At 36.3% G+C, this 24,682-nt stretch overlaps 1 protein-coding gene across 6 annotated transcripts in view; it reads right to left on the bottom strand.

The window, feature by feature from the left end:
• GRAMD1C (GRAM domain containing 1C) overlaps positions 1 to 24,682 on the bottom strand; it is a 159,977-nt gene that overhangs the window by 23,304 nt on the left and 111,991 nt on the right. For all 6 annotated transcript variants that reach the window (XM_056793490.1, XM_056793491.1, XM_007493705.3 and 3 more), the window contains 2 exons: positions 22,893 to 23,025; positions 13,552 to 13,714 (listed from right to left, as the gene is read on the bottom strand). In XM_056793490.1, coding sequence (XP_056649468.1) covers positions 13,552 to 13,714; positions 22,893 to 23,025 — 296 coding nt within the window. The remainder of the gene's footprint in view (positions 1 to 13,551; positions 13,715 to 22,892; positions 23,026 to 24,682) is intronic.

Here is a 24,682-nt window from a genome sequence, read left to right as displayed (position 1 = left end):
GGCATTCCCTTCAGCTGAGTTCTGTAGAGAGACTCTTTTTCTTGGATCCTGCATCAGCTTGTTGGTGAGTGACTCAGACTTCCATGTGATAATTTGAATTTTGTCAGGGAGCGAGCTGAATTTCATTAGATCAGCACTTAGGATAGAATAGGCAACTCCTTACTTCTTTCCCTCCTACATTTCATACTTCAACTCTTTCTCTTCCTCTTTATAAATAAAAGCTGCTAACAGTATTTGTCTGGCTTAGAGATAATATTTTGAATTTGGTGACCATAATATTGAATTTATAACTCTCTTATTTAGTCAAGACCCCAATTTAACCCTTACATTATTCTCCCTTTGTTTTCTAGGCCCATTATACTTTTCCATAAAACTTCTTTCCAATCTAGGAACATAGAATATGCTCAGTAATTATTTATTTATTTATTTATTTAATTTTAGGCCCTTACCTTCCGTCTTGGAATCAATTGATTCCAAGGCAGAAGAGTGGTAAGGTCTAGGCAACGGGGGTCAAGTGACTTGCCTAGGGTCACACAGCTAGGAAATGTCTGAAGCCAGATTTGAACCTATGATCTCCTGTCTCTAGACCTGGTTCTCAATCCACTGAACCACCAAGCTGCCTCCTCAGAAATTAATCTGGATTCCAAGATATTATACTTAAAAGTCATGATACAAAAATCTTGGTATCTAAAATTTGATGACTATTATACAACATGGTGAGTTAATCCACAGAAAGAAGATAGAATGATGAGGACAAGAACTTAATCAGCGTTAAGGAATGAGAGAGTGAGAGAAAGAGCAAACAAAAGAGCTAAAAGTTAAATATTAAGCAAAATATTATTATCTCTCCCAAACATGTCTTTTTACTAAATTAAAACATAAATTGAAATTAACTAAATTTTGATTACATGAAAACTTTGCTTCACGGCGATTCTGGAAAAAAGGAGACCATAAGGAGAGAAAAATAACAAGTGGAGAAATTCAGGAAATATTAACTTTGAAGACATAACCATGAAGGAATTCCTTTGGCAGATATTTTAGCCAATTCAATACATTGTAATCTAGAAACTTAAGCTCTTATAATGTGTATGGCACTATACTAGAATCTGAGGATACAAAAACAAAAATCAAGTGGTTCCAGCTTTCAAGGAACTTCCATTCCGCTACAGGAATAGAATATGTATATAGATCAGTAAACAAAAAGTATTTACAAAGTAGTTTCTTTTAAGAAAAAATTGTAAAGTTTTTACTAATACCTTTTGTATTTATCACTTAGATTTCAGAATACAATCCCTTCCTCTAAGATGTGAGCTATCCTCTATAATAATAAACAAACTAAGAAATAAAGAGGGAGGGGGAGACAAAGCAGTTCAACAAAACTAATACATCAGTGTAACTTGATGGTGTTGGAAAGGATAAAGAAAGATGGGTATAAGGGGTAGGTAGGTGGCTCAGCACCTGGCCTAGAGACAAGAGGTCCTGGTTAAAACTCTGTCCTCCAGAAAGAACTGTGGGAGTAGAAACACAGAAGAAAATTTCCTTGATCACATGGTTTGATGGGGATATGATTGGAGATGTAGACACTAAACGATCACTCTAATGCAAATATTAATAAATAAAAACTCTGGACTCAGACACTTCCTATGTGTGTGACTGAGCAAATTACTTAACCCCATTTGCCTAGCCCTTACTGTTCTTTTTCCTTGGAACCAATATTTAGTGTTGATTCTAAGACAAACAGTAATGTTTATTTAAAAAATAAGATAGGTGCACTAATTCATTGTTGGTGGCACTATGAAGTCTTCCATTCATTGAGGAAAAGAATTTGGAATTATGCTAAGAAAATGACCAAAATGGTCATATGCTTTTAAAAAAATCCCACTGCTGGGAATAAACTTTGAGGAGATCCAAGAGAGAAGGAAAGGTCCTGTTACCATGAAAAAATTTCGACTAGAATTCTTTTTGGTGTGTTAGGAAAGAATTAGAACCAAAGTAGATGACCACTGCTTGAAGAATAGGTAAAATAAAAATGGTATACATGAATTTAATGGAAAGTTACTATACCATGAGAATAAATGTGAAGAATTTAGAGAAAAATGAAAATACATACATACATACATATATATATATATATATATATATAGTAATAGTCTCTCGGTAACCAAGGATGACAATTGTCTTTGTGCATTTTCATCTATGGTGTATAGATGAGTGTGCACAAAGACACCTGTGCGTGAAGGAGATTTAAGTGGAAAAGTCGATGCACAGAGACAGTCCCACTCTCTCGGCATTGGAAGCCTGGGTCCAGTGGCACGAAAAGTCATTACACCTGGAGACTTCCTCAGCTGCATTGGATGATCGTGTTGTCTTTTGTGCTCCAACACGCCCTAAGCACTCCACAGTGCCTTGCTGCGTCGCCCTCTCAGCCATTGAACCTTCTTATTGGTTTCTTCCCTCTGTTCAACAGAAGCAGTCTTCACATGCTGGGTGAGCAAAGCCCTGGTTCACCAGGGGTCCACGACAACCCGATGGCTACCCTCACAAGGTTTGGCCGGCCTGTTGAAGCCGTTGCCCGGGGTGTGGCCACTGCCGCATGCTAGCAGCTACTGGGAGCCACAAGTGAGAGCTGGGTGTCAGGAGAGGGTCAGAGGCTAGAGAGCTGCCCTAAGAGGGCATGACAAGCTCTCCATACCAGAGATACTACCCCTCCCTGAGCACCCCATACACCCCAACCATATCAATAATCAAACCATAATTATCTCATGGTAATCACATATTCACAATAATCACATGATTATCTCAATAGATGCAGAAAAAGCCTTCAACAAAATACAAAATCCATTCCTATTGAAAACACTAGAAAATATAGGAATAAAAGGGCTTTTCCTCAAATAATAATATTTATTTAAAACCATCAACAAGTATCATCTGCAAAGGGGATAAGTTAGATGCCTTCCCAGTAAGATCAGGAATGAAGCAGGGACGCCCATTATTACCACTACTATTTAATATTGTACTAGAAATGCTAGCAGTAGCAATTAGAGAAGAAAAATAAATTAAAAGGATCAAAGTAGGCAATGAGGAAAGTAAACTATCACTCTTTGCAGATGACATGATGGTATACCTGAAGAATCCAAGAAAATCAACTAAAAAACTAGTAGAAACAATAACTTAGCAAAGTTGCAGAGAACAAAATAAACCCACATAAATCATCAGCATTCCTATATGTTTCCAACAAAACCCATCAGCAAGAGTTAGAAAGAGAAACTCCATTTAAAATTATCGTATGCAAGATAAAATACCTGGAAATCTACATGCCAAGTCAAATTCAGGAATTATATGAACATAACTACAAAATACTTCACACAAATAAAGCTAGATCCACACAACTGGAAAAACATCAATTGCTCATAGATAGGATGACCTAATATAATAAAAATGACAATCCTACCTAAATTAATTTACTTATTCAGTGCTATACCTATCAAACTACCAAAACACTTTTTTATAGAATTATTATATAGATATATATTATATAATATATATATATTATTATATAGAATTATAGAAATAAAAAAAGTATTACAAAGTTGACAGTAGGAAGATACTGTTTGATAAACTCAAAGATCCAAGCTTTTGGGACAAGAACCCACTATTTTACAAAAACTGCTCAGAGAATTGGAAAAGAGTATGAGAGAAATTAGGCTTAGAAATTATTACAGTGAGGAAACTGAAGGTAACTTAGGGGTTTTTTAAGGTGACTTACCCAAGGTCATGTAACTAGTAAGGCTCTGAAGGCAGATTTGAACTTAGGTCTTTCTGACTACTCCTAACTCTCTGAGCTGCTTCTTTATTATAATTTGTTTACATATTCTCTAATTGATGGGTAACCACCATGTGCTACAATGAAAAGTACTGCTATGAATATCTTTATACATATATATGTATCTTTTGCCTATTTTAATTCTTTTAGAAATTTTTTAGTTTATTGCCAAGTGAAAAGATTGGGAAGTTTGGTGACTTTGGGGGTATTCCTTCAGGCTACTTTTGAAAATACATACTTAATAATGGTATTTCTGCTTAAGAGATAAAAGAATTGACAGACTCCCTTCTTTATTTATATTCATGTTATATTTAAATAATGAGAGGAAGAATCCTCCACAGGTTGAATGAAATCTCTACGGCAAATTTATGGGAAATAACAGATGAGAGTTAGGCAGACATGGACGGGTATGTCTGGGTTGTGTTCCACACAACAGGAAGGAATATCCACATCAGGATTCAATGGAGTTTTAATTGAAAAATTATGGATTACATGGCCAGGGGGATGGGGTGGTAATTTATGCTATGATTCAGATTTTATCTCCTAAAAAACTTTTCTTTTTAAAAATCCCAGTGAACATTTTAATGTAAGTCTACTTGCAGTATAAAATTATTATTAGTTCAGATCTAAGATTGAAAAGCAGAAATTTTGGTAATACCAGAATTACTGCTATATCTGACTAGATTACAAAAGAAGTAGCATATTTAGGCTATCATGTTCAACAAGTACATTTAAGAGCGGGCAAAATAGAAAACATATTTAGAGATGTTTGGTTCAATATTTCAGTTTAGAATTTTTTTTTAAAGCATTCAAACTGAGTTGAATGACAGGAGAATTGGCTCAAACTATATACAAAAGTTTGTTTGTTTGTTTCTAATCAGCATTAGAACCACTTCAGAGGAAATGGGAATATCAGGGAGTCATAATCCAATGGAATTTGGGCAAGAATGCTAAAAGGTACTTTGGCATCATAGAATAACTTACTCCAAATTACTAATAGTAAAGGAAATTCAAAATAAAACAGCTCTGAGGGCTCAGCTAATACCCTGAAAACTGGCAAAGATGAGAAAAACAGGAACAGTTGATGATAGGGAGGCTATGGGATGATGGTCAATTTCCCACCACTGGGCACATACTTCCAAAGATAGGAAACAATGTCCAATGTATGCCACAGCGTTCCTGGTAGGACTTTCTGTAGCTGCACAGAACTGGGAATAAAAGTAAGCACACATTGATTAGCAAATGATCTTTCTGCTTTTTACACATGATACTCCCTCTTATATTTCTCCTCCATTACACTAGTCATTCTACATTCTAGGAATGAACTTCTTCCTTAGCTGTCTCAGTTTCTCTCTTTTCACTAGGATGTAGCTCAACAATTTGGCACTATGTCCAAAGGGCTCTAAAAATGTGCATACTGGGGTAACTGATTAGCTCAGTGGATTGAGAGCCTGGCAAAGAGACAGGAGGTCCTGGGTTCAAATCTGGCCTCAGATACTTCCCAGCTGTGTGACCCTGGACAAGTCACTTAACCCCCAGTGCCTAGCCCTTACCACTCTTCTGCCTTAGAACCAATACACAGTATTGCTTCTAAGGTGAAAGGCAGGGGCTGAAAAAAATAATTAAATAAGTAGATAAAATTAACAAAATTTTTAAATGCTCATATTATTTGATTCAGCAATACACTGCTAGGTTTGTATCCCAAAGAGATTACCAAAAAAAAAAAAAGGAAAAGGAAAAGGACCTATTTGTTAAAAGATACTTATAGCAGCTCTTTTTGTGGTAGCAAAAAATTTGAAATTATGGGGATGTTCATCAAATGGAGATTGGCTGAACAAATTGTGGTATATGATTCTAATTGAATACTATTGTGATGTAAGAAATGATGAGCAGGATTCTTTCAGAAAAACCTGGAAATATTCACATGAGGTGATGCAAAGTGAAGTGAGCAGAACCAGAATATTGTACACAGTAACAGCAATATTGTTGATGAACAAATGTGAATGACCTAGCTATTCTCAGTAAGTGATCCAAGACAATCTGAAAGATTCAAGATTAAAAATGCCAACTGCTTCCAGAGAAAGAATTAATAGTCTAAATGCAAACCAAAACATACTATATTTCACTTTCTTCTTTTATTTTTTGGGTTTAAGATTTTTTCACAAAATAACTAATATAGAAAACATGTAAAATCTATATGAGATTGTGTACTGTTTCCAAGAAGAAAGATGAGGAAGAGGGAGGGAGCATGAAAATAAAGGAAGAATTTGGAACTCAAAATTTTTTAAATGAATGTTTAAAAATTATTTTTACATGTAAACTGAATAAAAATAAAATCTTAAAAAATAAATGAATATTTTTTACCCTTTAGGTTTTACATGGTTAATAGAAAACATTAAGCATACCTCAAAAACATTATGTAGGCAACAAAATATGAATATCGTCAAGAATGGCTTGGATAAATTAAGACCAATACATTCTTCATGATTACTTTTAAAAATGATTAATATGGAAAAAGTGTTTTATATGATTGCACATGTAAAATCTTTATCAAGTTGCTTATCATCTCGAAGGGGTAGAGAGGAGGAGTAGGTGGGAGGGAGAGAATTTGGAACTCAAAATTAAAAACAACAACAAATGTTGAAAATTGTTTTTACATGTAATTGGGGGGGAAATTTTTTTTTAAGTTTTAAGGAATAAGGTAAAGCTCAAGTACCCTCTTCTACCAGAAGCCTCTCAAGATTCCCCAACTACTAGTGTCTTCTCTTTGAAACTATGTTGAATACAGCCATTTTGTATATATTTGTATTTATTAATTTTGTCTTGATTTCATTTCACTTTTTATCTATTTGTCCCCAATATAATATAAATTCTTTATTAGTAAAGATTATTTCATTTTGTGAACTTATATCCCCAGCACCTAAGATGGTACCTGGCATATAATGGGCTCTTTATTAATACTTTTGGATCAAATGGTTAAAAGTCTACTGTTTATGAATGTAATGGAATCTTACAGTGAAGGAAGATGTGAAGTAGAATGGTATAATGGACATAGGGGTGATCTCGAATCAGGAGGGATTGCTGTAAGTCACACATTAGATACATATTGACAGTATGCCTGAGCAAGTCATTTAATTTCTCAGGGCTATGGGTAACTCTCTAAGACTAGTGGTTGCAGAAGGATCTCCTATCTGTACCAATGAAAGGAGTTACCTCAATAACCCTACTATGTCAATGAAAAAATACAAATATAAGGAATTCAGAGAAACAAAGATTTATATGACTAATCCAGAGTGAAATAAGTAGAACTCAAGAATATATAAATGACTATCATCAAAGTGATGAATGCCCATAAAAGGATATTTAAAAAAGAACTTAGAAAACATAATGAAAAATCTCTTTCCTTAAAGGCATAAAGGAGGAGACTACTAGGCCATAACACTTGTTAACACTAAGAGATGCAGCTTCTGTATTGATGGCTTTTTTGGTCATAAAGGAGATTTCAATCTGGATGAGGGAAAGATGGTTTCCCCTCTGAGATATAAAGACCAAAACATCAATAAAACTTCAACAACAAAAAAGCAATACATAGGTGACAGAACAAGGAACTTCCCATCCCACCCAAAAGACAAAGATCAAGTTTCAGTGCATTCTTCTGAGGCTTCTCAGCAGGGATTGTGATACTTTAAATTTAATCACTCAAAGGTGAAACTGTAGGGAACATTACTGACATTGCTGTCAGGTTTAGGGATACTAATTCTTTATAAGTTAAGAAATGCTCAGCTTGCTAAAAGTATGATGATAACAACAATAATAATAACAGTATATAATAGCACCTAATATAGAAGATTTCATTTGATCCTCACATGATACTGTGAGGTAAGTGCTAATATTCTCTCCTTTTTACAATGATGATATTCATACTGAGTTAGATTAAATGACGTCCTGGGTTACAAAGTTACTAGCAAGTGTCTGAAATAGGATTTGAACCCAGATCTTCCTTACTACAAATCAAGCCTGGAGTAGTGAAAATGCCTCAGGGCCTACCCTTCCTACTATTCTCCTCTGACTTCTTCACCATCATTTAGCTTACTCTAGGAGCTGCTAATCAATGCTCATCACAACAGCCTACTGTAGCTGATCCTTACTCTTGGCTTAGCTTCTGATGATGCCATATAAAGCATATGAAAGACACTGGTTTGTGTTTAGAAATAGAAAGATAAGAAAATTAAGAAAGGAATATGAAAGCACAGAAAACCCTTGTCTCAGTCTGGGAAAACCTTTGGCCTTCAGAAGTTTATGGAAATGATAAAAAAAAAAGCATATGATGAAGCTAAAATAGAAAAGGTAGCAGAAACTAAGAAAATGAGACCACCAAAACAAATGCATATAGGGTAAAAGTTCTTTTCAGTGAACTTGGTTTTCTTCTTCAGTTTCTTTTCAGAAAGTAAATGCTATTTCTAATGATTTTTTTAAACCTATGAAGAAGACTAAATGTAGAAAATACAAGTCTTTCGTTCATAACTAAGGGCGAGTACATCATCACTATATCTTAAGCAATGAAATTGAGTAGTATGTGAGAAAAAGAAAAAAAATGAGTTCCAACTAAGTAAACTACTTTCTAGCTAGACATTCATCTGCTTTATCTTCCTTGTATCCTTATTCCAATGAAGCAAGCAATAGTCAATGTAATTCCAGTATGAACAGAAATGTTCCAGAAATGAGCAATCTGAAACAATTAAATAATAAATTGATTTGGGGAATATTAAAATTTTGCAAAATGATTAGAAATTATTGGACTTATTTTTATTTATTTGGGAGACCACAAATCAGAATCCTACAGGTAAAAAAAAAAAGTTCTGTTCATATTTTAAGGAAGGATATACAAAAGAAAGCTGTACAACACAGAGGCATTTTTCATACAATTATTTCAATATAATTTCATACAATTATTTCCAATACCTTCTTTAAGCATGAAATATGTTCTCTTCTAGATTTAATTATTAGATAAGACTATATTGTGACTGACGGAAAAGTTATCTTGCATTTCAAAAGGCAAGAAACTGACTCTGCTATGTAAGTTTATAGGAAAGCAGCAAGATTTCATCATTGGAATAATCATTAAAAATTTCATGATATAATTGCTTCAAAATCTCCCATCCAATTACTATCATCATTACTACTGTTGCACTATATTAAGCCACAACACTAGAAATATGAAAATTCTGCTCACCCACATGCCTGGATGCTCACCTATTCTTCTAAGGAAGTGGGCAGATAAGACTTGGAAGAGCAGTGGTAGAAATAGAACCAGGAAACTTTCTTATTATGCAGTTCACATTTTAACAACCTACCAAATGTGCCTTCAAAGATATAGGCCCATTCTCCACATTCCTGATTCTAAACTGGTGAACAAATGACTCCTATTTCTGATCCCAATTGTGCTGCTAACTCAATAATGACTTATTTCATCTCCTGATTTTGGTTCTTGCTTTTACACCCTAGCATAGCTTTGGACAGCATTCCTGAAGCCAGTTTGTCAAGTCTCACACCCTAAGCCCTCATGGCAAATAGTCCTTAGCAACAGCTCATGACACAGAAGAGAGAAAAGCAGGCAATCCTGGCAATCAGTTGCCCATGACAGGGAACAAAGCCAGGGCCAGCAGAGAAGACATATTATGTTCTTTAAAATTGGGCCAACTCTTTTTCTTACACATTTGGGCTTTTATCAGACTTGCCAACTCCCTGATTTACCAGAAGACTTACAGATTTTCCCCAGATGCTCTCAACTCCAGGAAAAAGTCATTTTTCTCCCAGTAACTGATCAGGTGGCACCACTACACCCAGTCCCACAACAGACTGACCAGAAGTCCAATCACTTGTTCTATGGACTGCCAACACGGTTTGAACAGGAAATAAAATAGCACACAAAATACATGACATCTGATAGTTTATTAATAGCTGGAATCTCTGACTCTTTCAGAAAAAAGAGTTGGCCATAACACGGCCCTTCTTCCACCTGGTAGGTACTGAGTTGTTCTGCTGATGTAATTCAGGGAAGATAGGGGCTTGTTAACCATCAATACTCAGGTCCAGATTTCTCAGGGTCCCTACCTCTAAGAATTAAGTAGAAGATAAGGGTAGAGGGAAGTTCATGGAGAAGAAAAAATAGTAACTTCTCTCATTTTTCTCTTATTCATTGAGGCTATCCTTTGGTCCTGTCCTCATCATACAATGGTTAGTTAAAAGTATGTCCATTAAGAGCAGAACCAGAACATTTTACACAGAAAATGAAACATTGTGGAACAATCAAATGTAATAGACTTTGCGACCAATAGTAATGCAACGATGCAGGACAATCCCAAGAAATTTGTGAGAAAGAATGCTAACTGCCTCAAGAGAAAGAACTATGGGAGAAGAAAAACATATTTTTAACACTTGTATATATGGATATAGGATGTGGGGTTTGGGTTAATAAAAGATTACTCTATTACAAAAACAAATACTATGGAAATAGGTATTGAGGGACCAGCTGGGTGGCTCAGTGGATTGAGACCTAGGTCCTGGGCTCAAATCTGGCCTCAAAAATGTCCTAGCTGTGTGACCCTGGGCAAGTCACTTAACCCCCCCATTGCCTAGCCCTTCCTGCTCCTTCTGCCTTAGAACCAATACCCAGTATTGATTCTAAGATGGAAGGTAAGGGTTTAAAAAAAATAAGTATTGAGTGATACTACATGTATAACCCAGTGGAATTGCTTCTTGGCTATGGGAAGGGGAAGGAAAAAGGGGAGGAATAAATATGAATCATGGAAAAATACTTTAAAATAAATTTTATGAAAGAAAAATTATGGCTATTAAGATTTAAAAAAAAAAAACCCTACTTTGATCAGTGACATGACCCCTTACTTTATTTCATCTACATACATAATCTCATTCCAACTCTCCCAGAGCTAGACTGTGTCTATAATTGACAAATTTTGGCCTGTACGTCTCATTTTGTCATAATTATGACATCTTCAAACAGTGGAAACAGTTAACACAGGATCTAGAGCTATCCTGAGAGCTTATCTAGTTCAATTCTCTAATTTTAAGGATAAGGAAATTAAGGTCCTGGGCCATGAAATGACCAACCAGGTATTACATGACAAAAGGTGGGGTTTTTAACTCAATATTGTGAATTCAGAACTATCATTGTTTCTACTGTCATGTTGATGTTCAGATATCAATTTATTTTCTTGCTATTTCGCATGGGAAAGATATGTGAAGTGACCCTAAGGAGAAAGAAAAGATAATCAGTGGCCATGCAGGAGCCCATTTGACCACTGCTCTTTCTTAAATTCTGGGTCTGTGCCAAACTGGTATTACTCCCAATATGCCATATTACTATCCACTTACACAAGCCTGAGACACAAAGCGACTTCTTAAAAAGACAAAGCCTGGGAAATAAGACCAAAAAATCTTTTATTTTGTTGTCACTTACCTACTTGGCCACCGGGTGCCACAGTAGATCTACTTGCAATCATAACTTTAGTTTTGGCATCATACTAATATAAATAATTAATTCATACCTTCCTCCATACTAACTCATGAATGAAAGAGACATCAAAAATGATTCTAAAATCCTTTTTTAAAATCTTACTTATAAACTAATTGACTAATTTACCTTTAGCAGAAGAATTAACACCATTCTTCAAAAATTTTATGATTGATCTTTACAAAATGTTGCATTTGTACTTCTAATAGTGTGTATGATCTTGGTATTTATGAAAATGAAGGAATGAAGGATGATTTCAGGTCCATACTACTAGTCAGTCTTAAAGTCCAACAAAGACAAAACCCAGGAATGACAAGTGCAACAACACCCTCCCAATTCCTGTGCTTCAAATCTGTTGCTATACCCCATCTTTATTTACTAGTACTAAAAGCATTGTTTTTTTAGTAAATAACTCCACAGTTGGAAAAGTGACATCAAAAGAATATAGGAAATTCCCACTTATCTAGGATGGTAGGTGTGAAAATGGAATCTTTTATTTAACTGGATATTTTAGTTAAGAAAGGGGAGTCTTCTAAAATATGAGCCATCAATTTTTGAATAATTAGTATACAATAAGATTCATGTGACCCTGAAACTGCACTGAAGAACATCTTTATTTTATTTATTCATTTTTTATAAACCCTTGCCTTCTGTCTTGGAGTCAATACTGTGTATGGGCTCCAAGGCAGAAGAGTGGTAAGGGCTAGGCAATGGGGGTCAAGTGACTTACCCAGGGTCACACAGCTGGGAAGTGTCTGAGGCCAGATTTGAACCTAGGACCTCCTGTCTCTAGGACTGGCTCTCAATCCACTGAGCTACCCAGCTTCCCCGAGAACATTTTTATTTTAAAGACAATTTGAGATCTTGAAGTGCCTCAAGGCAAAAAGATTTGAACATAAGATCATAAAGTAATAGGTATAGAAGTGGAGAAAAATTTAGAACTCATGAAGTCCAACCCCCTCACTTTAGAGCTAAAGAGACCAAGGCAAAGAAAAATTAAGTGGCTAAGTACCTGAGAAAGGATTTGAACTTGAGTCCAAATCCAGGATTTTACCTACTATTTCAATATATAGGAAGAAGCATCAAAAACTGGGCTGAATCTATGTTGACCCTGTATATTCTAGAATCCAATTTTTTAAAAAGAACTTATAATTTGTATTTACACTTTCTGTTTCTTCATCACATTCATTTCTGAATATATCGATCACTCCTCATTACTATTTTTCTCTCCTTCTAGTTATTTATACCCTTATATGTTATAAAGCTTCTGATTATATTGTCAGTCTCTGTAAGAGTGTCAGTTTCTTGAAGATGGTGGGGAAAGGAGGGTTATATCCCAAGAAGGCAAAAGAGCCTAGTGGATAGGGAGAGTTGGTTTCAAAGCTTTGTGATCCTCCACAAATCTCTTGCCATATTAATGTTCTAAGCATCAGAAATCCTGCCAGCCTGCAGTAGTAGAGAGAGTTCCCTTGCCCAGTGATGAGATCTCAAGCCTAGATCCTGTCCCTTTTCCTTAGTACTCTTATATATGAGGGTACGAGAGAAAACCTATAACTTCAGCAATACACGGAACTACTGGGCAAGGAAAATCTCTCTAACAAGGCAATTCAACACTTTCTCTACAAGACTACTCATACTTGCCTAGAATGAGCTCTGAGAAATTGCAAAGAATAATGGACAGAGAATAGAAATTGGAACCCTAGTGGACAGAGAATAGACACTGGAACCAGAAAGACCAGGGTTCAAGGTGTGCAAATGATAGGCACTTAATAATACCTCCTTAATTGCTTTGTCCAAAGAAAGCATTTAAATATTTGCAGATTTGCTGCCCTACTGATATTATTTCCTGTTCTAAAGTTCATATTGGACAAGTTGAGAAAAGATTTGAAATTCACGGTTAAATACTTCTCCTTATCCCACAACCCCATCAAGGTGCTAGGAAAATAACCTGAGGGTTATTCTCCATTCCTAGAATCATAATTTGAAATATATACATGTAAGAAGGAAGTAACCATGAAAATGAAAAGAAATTAGAATCAACAGGACACAAAATCTCTCTTTCATTTTCTGCTCTCATTCTCCTTTATGAGCCAGCCTTAAATATTCTATCTTTTCAATCTCCAAGATACCCACAGCAAAGATGAATATGAAAAGGTGTACATGAAATGTTATTTAAATTTAAAACACTTCTTACATTCATCAGCAGAATCTGAAGTACTGCTTTTATCCAGAGAAAGGTATTCATTCTTGTTCAGGTCCAGGGCCTTAGGTGGGGATCTATTTAATTTTCTTTCTGAAATCAGTAAAGGGCTCTTCTTGTCCTGTTTGGGACTCATGGAATCCTCTTTCCGTAATCCCTAAAAAGAAGAGTGAACAACTAAATGTTAAAAAAAAAAGAAATCATTTCTTTTCCATATTAAAGTCTCTTTTTTTATACTGTATTTTTATTTATGTTGATAAACATTTCCCTAAATACATTTTTAAAAATCCTTTACCTTCCATCTTAGATTTCAACTTTCTTTTTTTTTCTGAATCCTGGTTATCTTTTTTTTTAATTAAGTTAATGTATTTACTAAATTTAGAACATTATTCCTTGGTTACAACAATCACATTATTTCCCTTCCTCCCCCACCCTTCCCAAAGCTGACCCACAATTTCATTGGGTATTACTTGTCTCCTCGATCAGAACCTATTTCCATGTTCTTGGTGTTTGAACTAGGATGTTCATTTAGAGTCTACATCGCCAATCACATCCCCTTGAACCATGTATTCAAGCAGTTGTTTTTCTTCGGTGTTTTTACTCCCAACAGTTTTTCCTCTGAATGTGAATACTGGTTTTTTTTATAGATTCCTCCAAGTGGTTCAGGGTCACTACATTGCCACTAATGGAGAATTACATTCGATTGTACCACAGTGTATCAGTATCTATGTACAATGTTTTCCTGGTTCTGCTCCTCTCACTTTGCATCAGTTCCTGGAGGTTGTTCCAATTCCCATGGAATTCCTCCACTTTATTATTCCTTTGAGCACAATGGTATTCCATCACCAACATATACCACAATTTGTTCAACCATTCCCCAATCGAATGGCATCCCCTCATTTTCCAATTTTTTGGCACCACAAAGAGCACAGCTATGAATATTTTTGTACATGTCTTTTCCTTATTATCTCTTTAGGGTACAAACCAGCAGTGCTATGGCTGGATCAAAGGGCAGAAAGTCTTTTATCGCCCTTTGGGCATAGTTCCAAATTGTCCTCCAGAATGGTTGGATCAATTCACAATTCCTCCAGCAATGCATTAATGTCCAAACTTTGCCACATCCCCTCCAGCACTCACTACTTTCCTTTGCTGTCATGTTAGCCAATCTGCTAGGTGTGAGGTGATACCTCAGAGTTGTTTTGATTTGCATTTCTCTGATTACTAGTGATTTAGAGCACTTTTTCATGTGCTTATTAATAGATTTGATTTCTTTAACTGAAAATTGCTTATTCATGTCCCTTGGCCAATTTTCAATTGCAGAATGGCTTGATTTTTGTACAATTCGTTTAGTTCTTTATAAATTTGGGTAATTAGACCTTTGTCAGGTTTTTGTAATGAAGACTGTTTCCCAATTTGTTGCTTCCCTTCTAATTTTGGATGCATTAGTTTGATTATACAAAAACTGTAATTTGATGTAATCAAAATTATTGATTTTACATTTTGTGATTTTTTCTACCTCTTGCTTGGTTTTGAAGTCTTTCCCTTCCCAAAAATGTGACATGTATACTATTCTGTGTTCACCTAATTTATTTATAGTTTCCTTCTTTATAGTGTAATATTTAAAATTGTTGTTGTCATAAACGGTAGTGATTAAAATAGTGGAAGATATAAATTGTAGTAAAGAGTGGATGAGTAAATTGTGACCACAGAAAATATGTTTTCACTACAGTGTTTTGTTTTTAAATCGAATATAAGGTGGTCGCCAGTGTAAACCTTAAAATTTCTTAGACTTATGAATGTTGGAAATTTCACTATTGGGAAATTTCATACTTGACAAAATTTCCTACTGATAGTAAGAACTCTATTGGAATATGAAACTCCTTGGCTTGGGAGGATCCTTCTCCTCCCTACTTAAGACTACTTTAGGACAGAAACCTTTTGCTAAACAATGGAAAGGGCTTTGACCTATGCTTAAGCATAGAACAGGAAGTTCTTTGAGTCATGATTGATTTTAGAATTGATACAATAGAGATACTTGGAATGACAGAACCAGGTCTTGGAAACTACAATCTCCCCCCTACTCAGAGTAACAGGATTTAGAAAGGGCTGCAGCAAAGATCAAGATTTAATTATTTGAGAATATGACCTTCAACAGACATGTGCAAAGGGGGCAGACCTCTGGGCGGTCCTGGGTTAAGCTAGAGCCACCATTGGCACAGGGGAGACATCGACAGTGATTGGTAGATGTGAGAACTGAGGGGAGGGAACTTAGATTGTTGGCTTAAAGATAGCGGGGTCTGAGGACTGAGAGGGGTGGATGCTCTGAAGGAGGTCTGAGAGGAGAGAGGTCTTGGAGGGAGAGCTCCTGGAGAGGTCTTGAAGGAGGCTGTGGAAGGAGAACTCAGGAGGAGTCAAGAGGAGAATTCTCTGGAAACAATTCTTGAAAGGAGGTTCTCTTGAAGGTGGAGCCTGAGGTTGGCATGAGAAGCCTTACCTAGAGAGATCTTGGGTGAGTGATAAAACCAACTGACTGATTTATCTCTTAGGACTGAGGTCTAGGCCTTATTGGCTTGAGGCCCTTCATTCTTATTCCTTTCTTACTTTCTCTCTTTTTCTATTGATTAATCAGTGTGTTATAAATTAATTTTTTCTATAAAACCCAGTCGGCTTGGGCATATTCATAAATTGGGAATATATTCCCTGGCGACCATCTTATATTTATATAAAACCAAGACACTGTAGAAAACATATTTCAGCGGTCATAATTGTTATATATTTCCCTTGCTCCCAATCATTTTAATTATCACATTTTATGGCTTCCACTCTCTTATCTACAACTATTTAATGCTCAAAACTAATTTAAATCTAACACCAGGGAAATAGTCCCAATTATGAAATATGCCCAAGTCAACTGGGTTTTATAGAGAATTTAATTAATAATACAATGAGGAATTAAAGAAAGAGAGAGAGAATAAGAAAGAAATGAGTATGAAAGGCCTTAAGCCAACATGGCCTAGACCTGAGTCTTAAGAGAGAGATCAGTCAGTTCTTAATCACTCACCACAAGATCTGTCCAAGCAAGAATAAAGACACCAGTTCAGCCAGCCATCCTTCTCCAGAGAGGGATTCTTCTGACTGTCTTCAAGAGATTTTCCCAAGACCTGTTTCCAGAGCTCTCTCCCAACAGCCTCCTTCGAGACTGTATTCAAGAGACTGTTTTCTTTAAGAGCCTGTCATCTCCTTATATAGGGAATTTTCTCCTATGTCACCTCCCCTAAGTTCTTCCATCTACCAATCACAGTAGACGTTTTCCAGAAGACAGACCATTCTTAGTCCACACCTAAGAAGGTGTAAATTTTTGAGTAATTCACACCAGGAAAGCTCTGAGTAAGTTTCCCAAGTCTTTGTTCCTTGTAAATTCACAAGTTGCTTGACCTTTATAGGTACTTATCTTATGAACTTTTTTGTCTTACTATAAGTATGGGTTTAAGTACTTTTCATTGTTCAGCAAAGAGTTTACAACTTTATCTTCTCCTAGGGCATGCTTAAGTATGGTGAATTAGAGTTCTCACATTCCTGATCAAGTACCTTCACTGCCCAAATGGGGAATGGTCTTAACCCAGCCTTATGAAGTAGGGTCTGGGAAATTTTTAAGGTTCACAATAGTCAGGTCATTCACCCATTCTGAGTTTATCCTGGTATAGGGTGTGAGAAGTTGATCCAAACCTATTCTCTCCCATGCTGTCTTCCAATTTTCCCAGCAGTTTTTAATAGTCGATTTTGGTCTCAAAAGCTGGGATCGTTGGGCTTATCATAGACTGTCTTGCTGAGGTCATTTACCCCAAGTCTATTCCACTGATCCTCCTTTCTGTCTCTTAGCCAGTACCAAATTGTTTTGATGACCACTGCTTTATAGTATAGTTTGAGATCTGACAGCAAGTCCTCCTTCCTTCGCATTTTTTTTCCCTGGATAGCCTTGATCTTTTGTTCTTCCAAATGAACTTTGTTATGGTTTTTTTCTAATTCAGTAAAAAAAGTTTTTTGGTAGTTCAATGGGGATGGCATTAAATGGGTAAATTAATTTGGGCTGGATAGTCACTTTTATTATGTTAGCTCATTGTAACCATGAGTAATCAATGTTTTTCCAATTGTTTAGATCTAGTTTTAATTGTGTGGAGAGTGTTTTGTAGTTGTGTTCATATAGTTCCTGTGTTTGTCTTGGCAAATAGATTCCTAAGTATTTTATATTGTCTAGGGTGATTTTAAATGGAATTTCTCTTTCCAATTCTTGCTGCTGAGATGTGTTGGAGATATATAGGAATGCTGATGACTTATGTGGGTTTATTTTGTATCCTGCAACTTTGCTAAAGTTGTTGATTATTTCAACTAGCTTTTTTGTTGATTCTCTAGGATTCTTTAAGTAGACCATCATATCATCCGCAAAGAGTGATAGCTTGGTCTCCTCATTGCCTATTTTAATACCTTTGATTTCTTCTTCTTCTCTAATCACTGCAGCTAGTGTTTCTAGTACAATGTTAAATGCTAGAGGTGGTAATGGGCATCCTTGTTTCACTCCTGATCTTATTGAGAAGACTTCTAGTTTATCCCCATTGCAGATGCTGTTTGCTGATGGTTTTAGACATATACCATTTATTATTTTCAGGAAAGGCCTTTCTATATCTATACTTTCTAGTGTTTTCAATAGGAATGAGTGTTATATTTTATCAAAGGCTTTTCCTGCATCTATTGAGATAATCATGTGATTTTTGTTGGTTTGCTTGTTAATATGGTCAGTTAAATGGATGGTTTTCCAATTATTGAACCATCCTTGCATTCCTGGTATGAATCCTACCTGCTCATAGTAAATAACCTTCTTAATGACTTGCTGGAGTCTCTAAGCTAGTATACTATTTAAGATTTTTGCATCTACATTCATTAAGGAGATTAGTCTATAGTTTTCTTTCTCTGTTTTTGATCTGCCTGGCTTTGAAATCAGAACCATATTTGTCTTAAAAGGAATTTGGTAGAACTCCTTCTTTGCTTATTCTGTCAAATACTTTGAATAATAGTGGGATTAGTTGTTTTTTGAATGTTTAATGGAATTCATTTGTGAATCCATCTGGATCTGGGGGTTTTTTCTTAGGGAGTTCTTTGATGGCTTGTTCAATTTTTTTTCTGATATGGGGTTGTTTAGGTAATCTATTTCTTCCTCTGTTAGTCTAAGCAATTTATATTTCTGTAAGTATTCCTCCATATCACCTAGATTGCCATATTTGTTGCCATATAATTAGGCATAAGAGTCTTTAATGATTGCCTTAATTTCCTCTTCATTAGAGGAATTTATCTACGAAACTGTCAATTTGGTATTCTTTCTTTTTTAAATTAGATTGACTAGTAGTTTGTCAATTTTGTTTTTTCAAAGTACCAGCTTCTAGTCTTACTTATTAAATCAATAGTTCTTTGACTTTCAATTTTATTAATTTCTCCTTTGATTTTTGGAATCTCCAATTTAGTCTTCATCTGAGGATTTTTAATTTCTTCACTTTCTAGTTTTTTAATTTGCATGCCCAATTCATTGACCTCTGCCCTCTCTAGTTTGTTAATATATGAACTCAAGGATATAAATTTCCCCGAGTACTGCTTTGGCTGCATCCTATAGGTTCTGAAAGGATGTCTCATCATTGTCATTTTTTTCAATGAAATTATTAACTGTTTTTATGATTTGTTCTTTAACTAATTGATTTTGGAGAATCATATTGTTTAATTTCCAGTTAATTTTTTATTTGCCTCTCCATGTACTCTTATTAATTATTATTTTCATTGCATTGTGATCTGAGAAGATTGCATTTATTATTTCTACTCTATTGCACTTGTTTGCAATGTTTTTATTTCCTAATACATGGTCAATTTTTGTGAATGTACCATGTGCTGCTGAAAAGAAGGTTTATTCCTTTTTGTTTCTATTTATTTTTCTCCACATGTCTACTACCTATAATTTTTCTCAGATTTCATTCACTTCTCTTACCTCTTTCTTACATATATACACATATAAATACACACATATATATGTATTTATGCATACATATATCTATATACATATTTATGTCTTGTCATTTCATCCTATACAGTTTGTCACTCTTCCCTCTAAGTGTAATTCTTCTAGCTGTCCGGGTGGTAATAACAATTTTTTTTTAAACCCTTACCTTCCATCTTGGAGTCAATCCTGTGTATTGGCTCCAAGGCAGAAGAGTGGTAAGGGCTAAGCAATGGGGGTCAAGTGACTTGCCCAGGGTCATACAGCTGTAATAACAATTTTTAAGAGTTACCAATGGGGGGGGCAGCTGGGTAGCTTAGTGGATTGAGAGCCAGGCCTAGAGATGGGAGGTCCTAGGTTCAAATCTGGTCTCAGACACTTCCCAGCTGTGTGACCCTGGGCAAGTCACTTGACCCCCATTGCCTAGCCCTTACCACTCTTCTGCCTTGGAGCCAATACACAGTATTGACTCCAAGACGGAAGGTAAGGGTTTAAAAAAAAAAAAAGAGTTACCAATGGACCTCTTTTCTTATAGGGATACATATCATTGTAAATTATTGGGTTTTTTTTTTCTGTTTTGTTTTGCGTTTTTCCCTCTTTTTTAATTATCTTTTGATGATTCTCTTGAATTCTGTGCTTGGACATCAAATTTTCTGTTCAGGTATGGTCTTTTCTTTACAAATGTTTGGAATTCTTCTATTTTGTTAAATGACCATACTTTCCCCTGTAAGAATACAGTCAGTTTTGCTGGGTAGTTGATTCTTAGTTTTAGACCTAGTTCTCTTGCTTTCCGGAATATCATATTCTATGCCTTTCAGTCCTTCAGTGTAGATGCAGGCACATCCTGTGTTATCCTCACTGTGGTTCCATGGCATATGAATGACTTCTTCTTGGCAGCTTGTAATATCTTTTCCTTTGTTTGATAGTTCTTGAATTTAGCTATAAGATTCCTGGGTGTTGTCAGCTGGGGATTAAGTACAGGAGGTGATCTGTGGATTCTTTCAATCTCCACTTTTCCCTCTTGTTCTAGAATATCAGGGCAGTTTTCTTGGATAATTTCCTTTTGTCATAGTCTTCTTGTAGACCAATGATTCTTAAATTGTCTCTCCTCGAAATCTTCTGTTTTGTGAATGAGATACTTCAAATTTTCCTCAATTTTTTCATTCATTAAATTTTGTTTTATAGTGTCTTGTTGCCTTGTGAAGTCACTTGATTCTTATTGTTGTTTTCTGGTTCTTAAAGACTGGATTTCATTTCTGGCTTTTTGGTCATCCTCCTTCTGGTCTGATTCTCTTTGGAGATCATTTCTCATCCTCCTTACCTCATCTTTCATCTCCTTTGCCTCATCTTTCATCTCCTTTTCCTCATTTTCAAGTTGGTAGATTTTGGCTTTCAGGACACTATTTTCTCATTTTATTTCAAGTGCCTCTGATTCCAGATGACTTTTATTAGTTTTTAAGTTCTTTTCACAATTATCTTCAGTCTCTCTTAATTGTGTTTTGAATTGTATTTTGAGTTCGTCCAAAGACTGTGTCCAATTCACTGGGATTTCTGTTTTATTGTTTGGTGTTTCCTACTGCTCTGTTCCATTTGCTCTTTGTTCATTGGCTGTATAGAAGCTGTTGACTGTAATTTCTTTTTTCTTTTTCTGTTGTTTTCTCATATTTGCCCTTTCTTTTCCCCCTACTGTAGTTGCCTGCACTCTTGCTCCTTTCATTATGTGTTGGATCTGTGGGTTTGGGCTTTTCTATCAGTCTTCCCTCTTGGAGTTTTGTCAACAAGTCTCTCAGTGCAGTCTGTGGGGGATGGGTATTGAAGCTTTTGCTTCCCTGTGCTCTGGAGGTTTTGATTGGATTGAAGTCCAGCAGTCTGTGGGGGAGGGGTGTTGGAGCTTAGGCTTCACTGACCTCTGAAGACTATTAATGGGATTAAGTCCTGCTGGGTTGGGCTAGATATGTCCTGAGGCCAAAACCTCCTGGGAGGGGGAAGCAATATGGAGGGTCTCCGCTGCTGCAACCAAGCTGCCCACTCTGTGCTCCCTCTCCAGCTCCTCCCCCACTCCCTTTGTTCGATGCTCTGAGCCTGACACAGTCCTGCCTGCAAGGTACTCCCTCCAGACCAGCGCCTTTGCCCACCCAGAGGTTCCAGCTACTGCTGGAGGCTTAGCGTTCTAGGTTGGGGAACGGGGGGGAGTCCTGGAACCTTTCTTCTCCCTTCCCCTTAAAACCGAGTGTTCTCAAATTCCAGCTTTTGGGGGGCGTACCTTTTAAATTGAGTCCACAGGAGGGTTCCTTGGCCTTGTCTTGTTGTTAGGTTTGATTTTCAGTCCCCTGGGAGCATTTAGTTTATAATTGGTAAGGAAGGGTTTTCAGAGATTTGAACTTTTGCTGCCTCTACACCGCCATCTTGACTCTGCCCCCCCCCCCCCCCATATTAAAGTCTCTTAACAGAGTTCCAAGTATAGTAGTTTGTTGTAAGCGGGGGGAAAAATGTACTGAGGGATGATCACTTTTTGATATTTATCAGTGCACTAAAAGGAAGTAAACTAATATACAAAAGATATATTTGACCATAGTCTTCTGAGACAAAAAATGGGATCAAATAAATGAATATATGAGGGTGCAACCTATCATTTCATGTATTTACTAATGAAAAAAATTTCAAAACCTCCGATAGTGAATTCTCTGAGCACAGGGTACTCAATCTGGAGGGCTATGCAATGGAGGTTAAGTGATTTCCCCAGGGTCACCCAAATGGGAGTGTCTGATGCTAAATTTGAACTCAGGACCTCTCATCTCCAGGCCTGGCTCTCCATCCACTGAGTCCTCTGGCTGCCCCATACCAAGCTGACTGAGTCTATGCTCCCAAATGACTGCCACCTTCCTCCATTTCCATTCTCTTCTCAGAACCCTCTTATGTTCTTTTTTGTACTCTTAAGAATATAAGCTCCTGAAGAGCAGGGAAACTGGTTTTTTTGGCTTACATTTAATCCAGTGCTTGGATCACAGTAAGTACTTGGTAAATATTTTATTAATTTTACCAAATGAAAAAATTAATAAATGGAATTCATATTCTATTAGATGGGTATGACACATAGCAATAACTGCACCACACAATAGATGACACATGCATGTATATCTACACTGAGTATATACAAAAAATATATATATAAAAAGAACTTAAGGTTGTTTTGAGACTCTAGCATCTGTAGGAATTAGCAATGATTTAATGGAAAAGCTGAATTTAGAGGTAGAGTAGAGGAAGAAAAGTATGCCAGGGAAAAGAAAGGCTCCATACTAACCATTTTGGGTGTACTTCCATTAAATGATTCTGTCTCTGGAACCTTACTAATGGGTTCACGAGTAAAGCTGATTGATCTTGATAATTTTTCATCTCTTTCCCTAGATTCATCCAAGCTGCTTCTTCCCGGACTTCTGTAAGAAAATATATGTTCCTCTTATTAACAATGGAAAGGAGGGAGAGTGAAGGAGACGAAAAGGAAAGGGAGAGGAAGATGACTACTGAATTTGGATTCAGGAAGACCTGGGTTCAAATCTCACCTCTAACACTCTCTCCCTACCTGTGTGACCGTAGGCAAGTGACTTAAAATCTCTAGACCCAAGTTTCCTTATCTATATAATGAGGTTGGATGAAATGGCTTGAGGCCCCTTCCAGTCCTCTATTCATGAGATTGTAAACCAGTAGCTTGCTATGGTGGGATGCATGTAAGGCACCCATCCATCTAGAGTTTGGGCATCTCAGTTAGAAAACGTTTATGTCCTTCATGACATGGTCAGATTGTGAGTAGGGGAAGACTAAAGTAAAACAAGGCTAAAGAGACTGACTTGATATAATGAAACACCTATGAGGCACTTCAGTGGTGCACTGGATAGGACTTCTGGAGTCAGGAAAACCTGAGTTCAAATCTGGCCTCTAACATGTACTAACTGTGTGACTCACACACAGTGGGATCATGAAGAGTCAGGCATGACTGATGACTGAACAATAACAATGAGTATTTCACCAATCAGAAGAGTTGATTTTTAAAAACTATTTCTTAGTATGTCTTGAATAGAAATCTTTTTTCATTAAGATAAATGTAGTATTATTCCTGATTATCTTTCTTCTCTCAGCATCCATAATACTAATTTCTGACTCTCTTATTTTTGAGACTGCTCCTTCCCATTCTCCTTCACAAGCCCACAGCCCCACTGTTATACCCTCAAAGTGTAGGTATTCCCAGAAGTTCTGCCCTTATGATAATACATGTATAACCCAGATTGAATTGCCTGCTAGCAGGGAGGGAGGGAGATACGTTCAATCATATAATTTAGGAAAATGTGTGTGGAAATTTGTTATTACATGTAATTGGTAAAAATAAAAATGTTAAAAGTTAGAAAGAAAAAAAAAAACTCTGCCCTTACTACTCTTCTCATTCTCTCCCTTGTTCTTACTGACTCTTTCCCTCATCTCTCTTTCCCAACATTATTCTGCTAATATTGGTCGTTACATCTATACAGTTCATATTCAATTCTATCCCGATTTTTTCCCATAAGCTACAATCCCACATTTCATAAATCAGAGTTTTAGGGCTAGAAAAAACTTTACAAGTCATCTAGTTCTTCTTATTTTGGTGGTGAAGAGTCTGTTTGAGAGGGAGATCCAATGACTTATCCAAGATTCCACAAATAATCAACAAGCATTTATGAAATAAATGCCTATTATATTCCAGACATTGTGCTAAGTAGTGAGAATACAAAATGCAAAAGTGAGATCACCCTAGTCCTCAAGGAACTTCTATTCTGCTAGGTAGATGGAACACCTTCAGAAAGTTCCTACGTAAGTAAACATAGAATATATATGAAATACAAAGTAATGGGACATGGGAAGAGAGAAATAACATCTGAGAACAATGGGAAAGGTCTTGAAGTAGGCGGCACTTGAATGTACCTCCTTATGTTTGTCTTAACACTCATACACTAGCTTTAAGGCTCACTGAGACTTGAAGTACACTAAAGGTTTTAAAAGTTAAGAGAAGAAAGGAGAACATATCTAGAATTAGAGACTAATTGTGCTAAGGGTCCTGAACTG

Source organism: Monodelphis domestica, chromosome 4 (assembly GCF_027887165.1).
Source record: "Monodelphis domestica isolate mMonDom1 chromosome 4, mMonDom1.pri, whole genome shotgun sequence".
Lineage (NCBI taxonomy): Eukaryota > Metazoa > Chordata > Mammalia > Didelphimorphia > Didelphidae > Monodelphis > Monodelphis domestica.
Note: the sequence above shows the minus strand (reverse complement) of the source record. Positions and strands in the feature narration are given on the sequence as shown.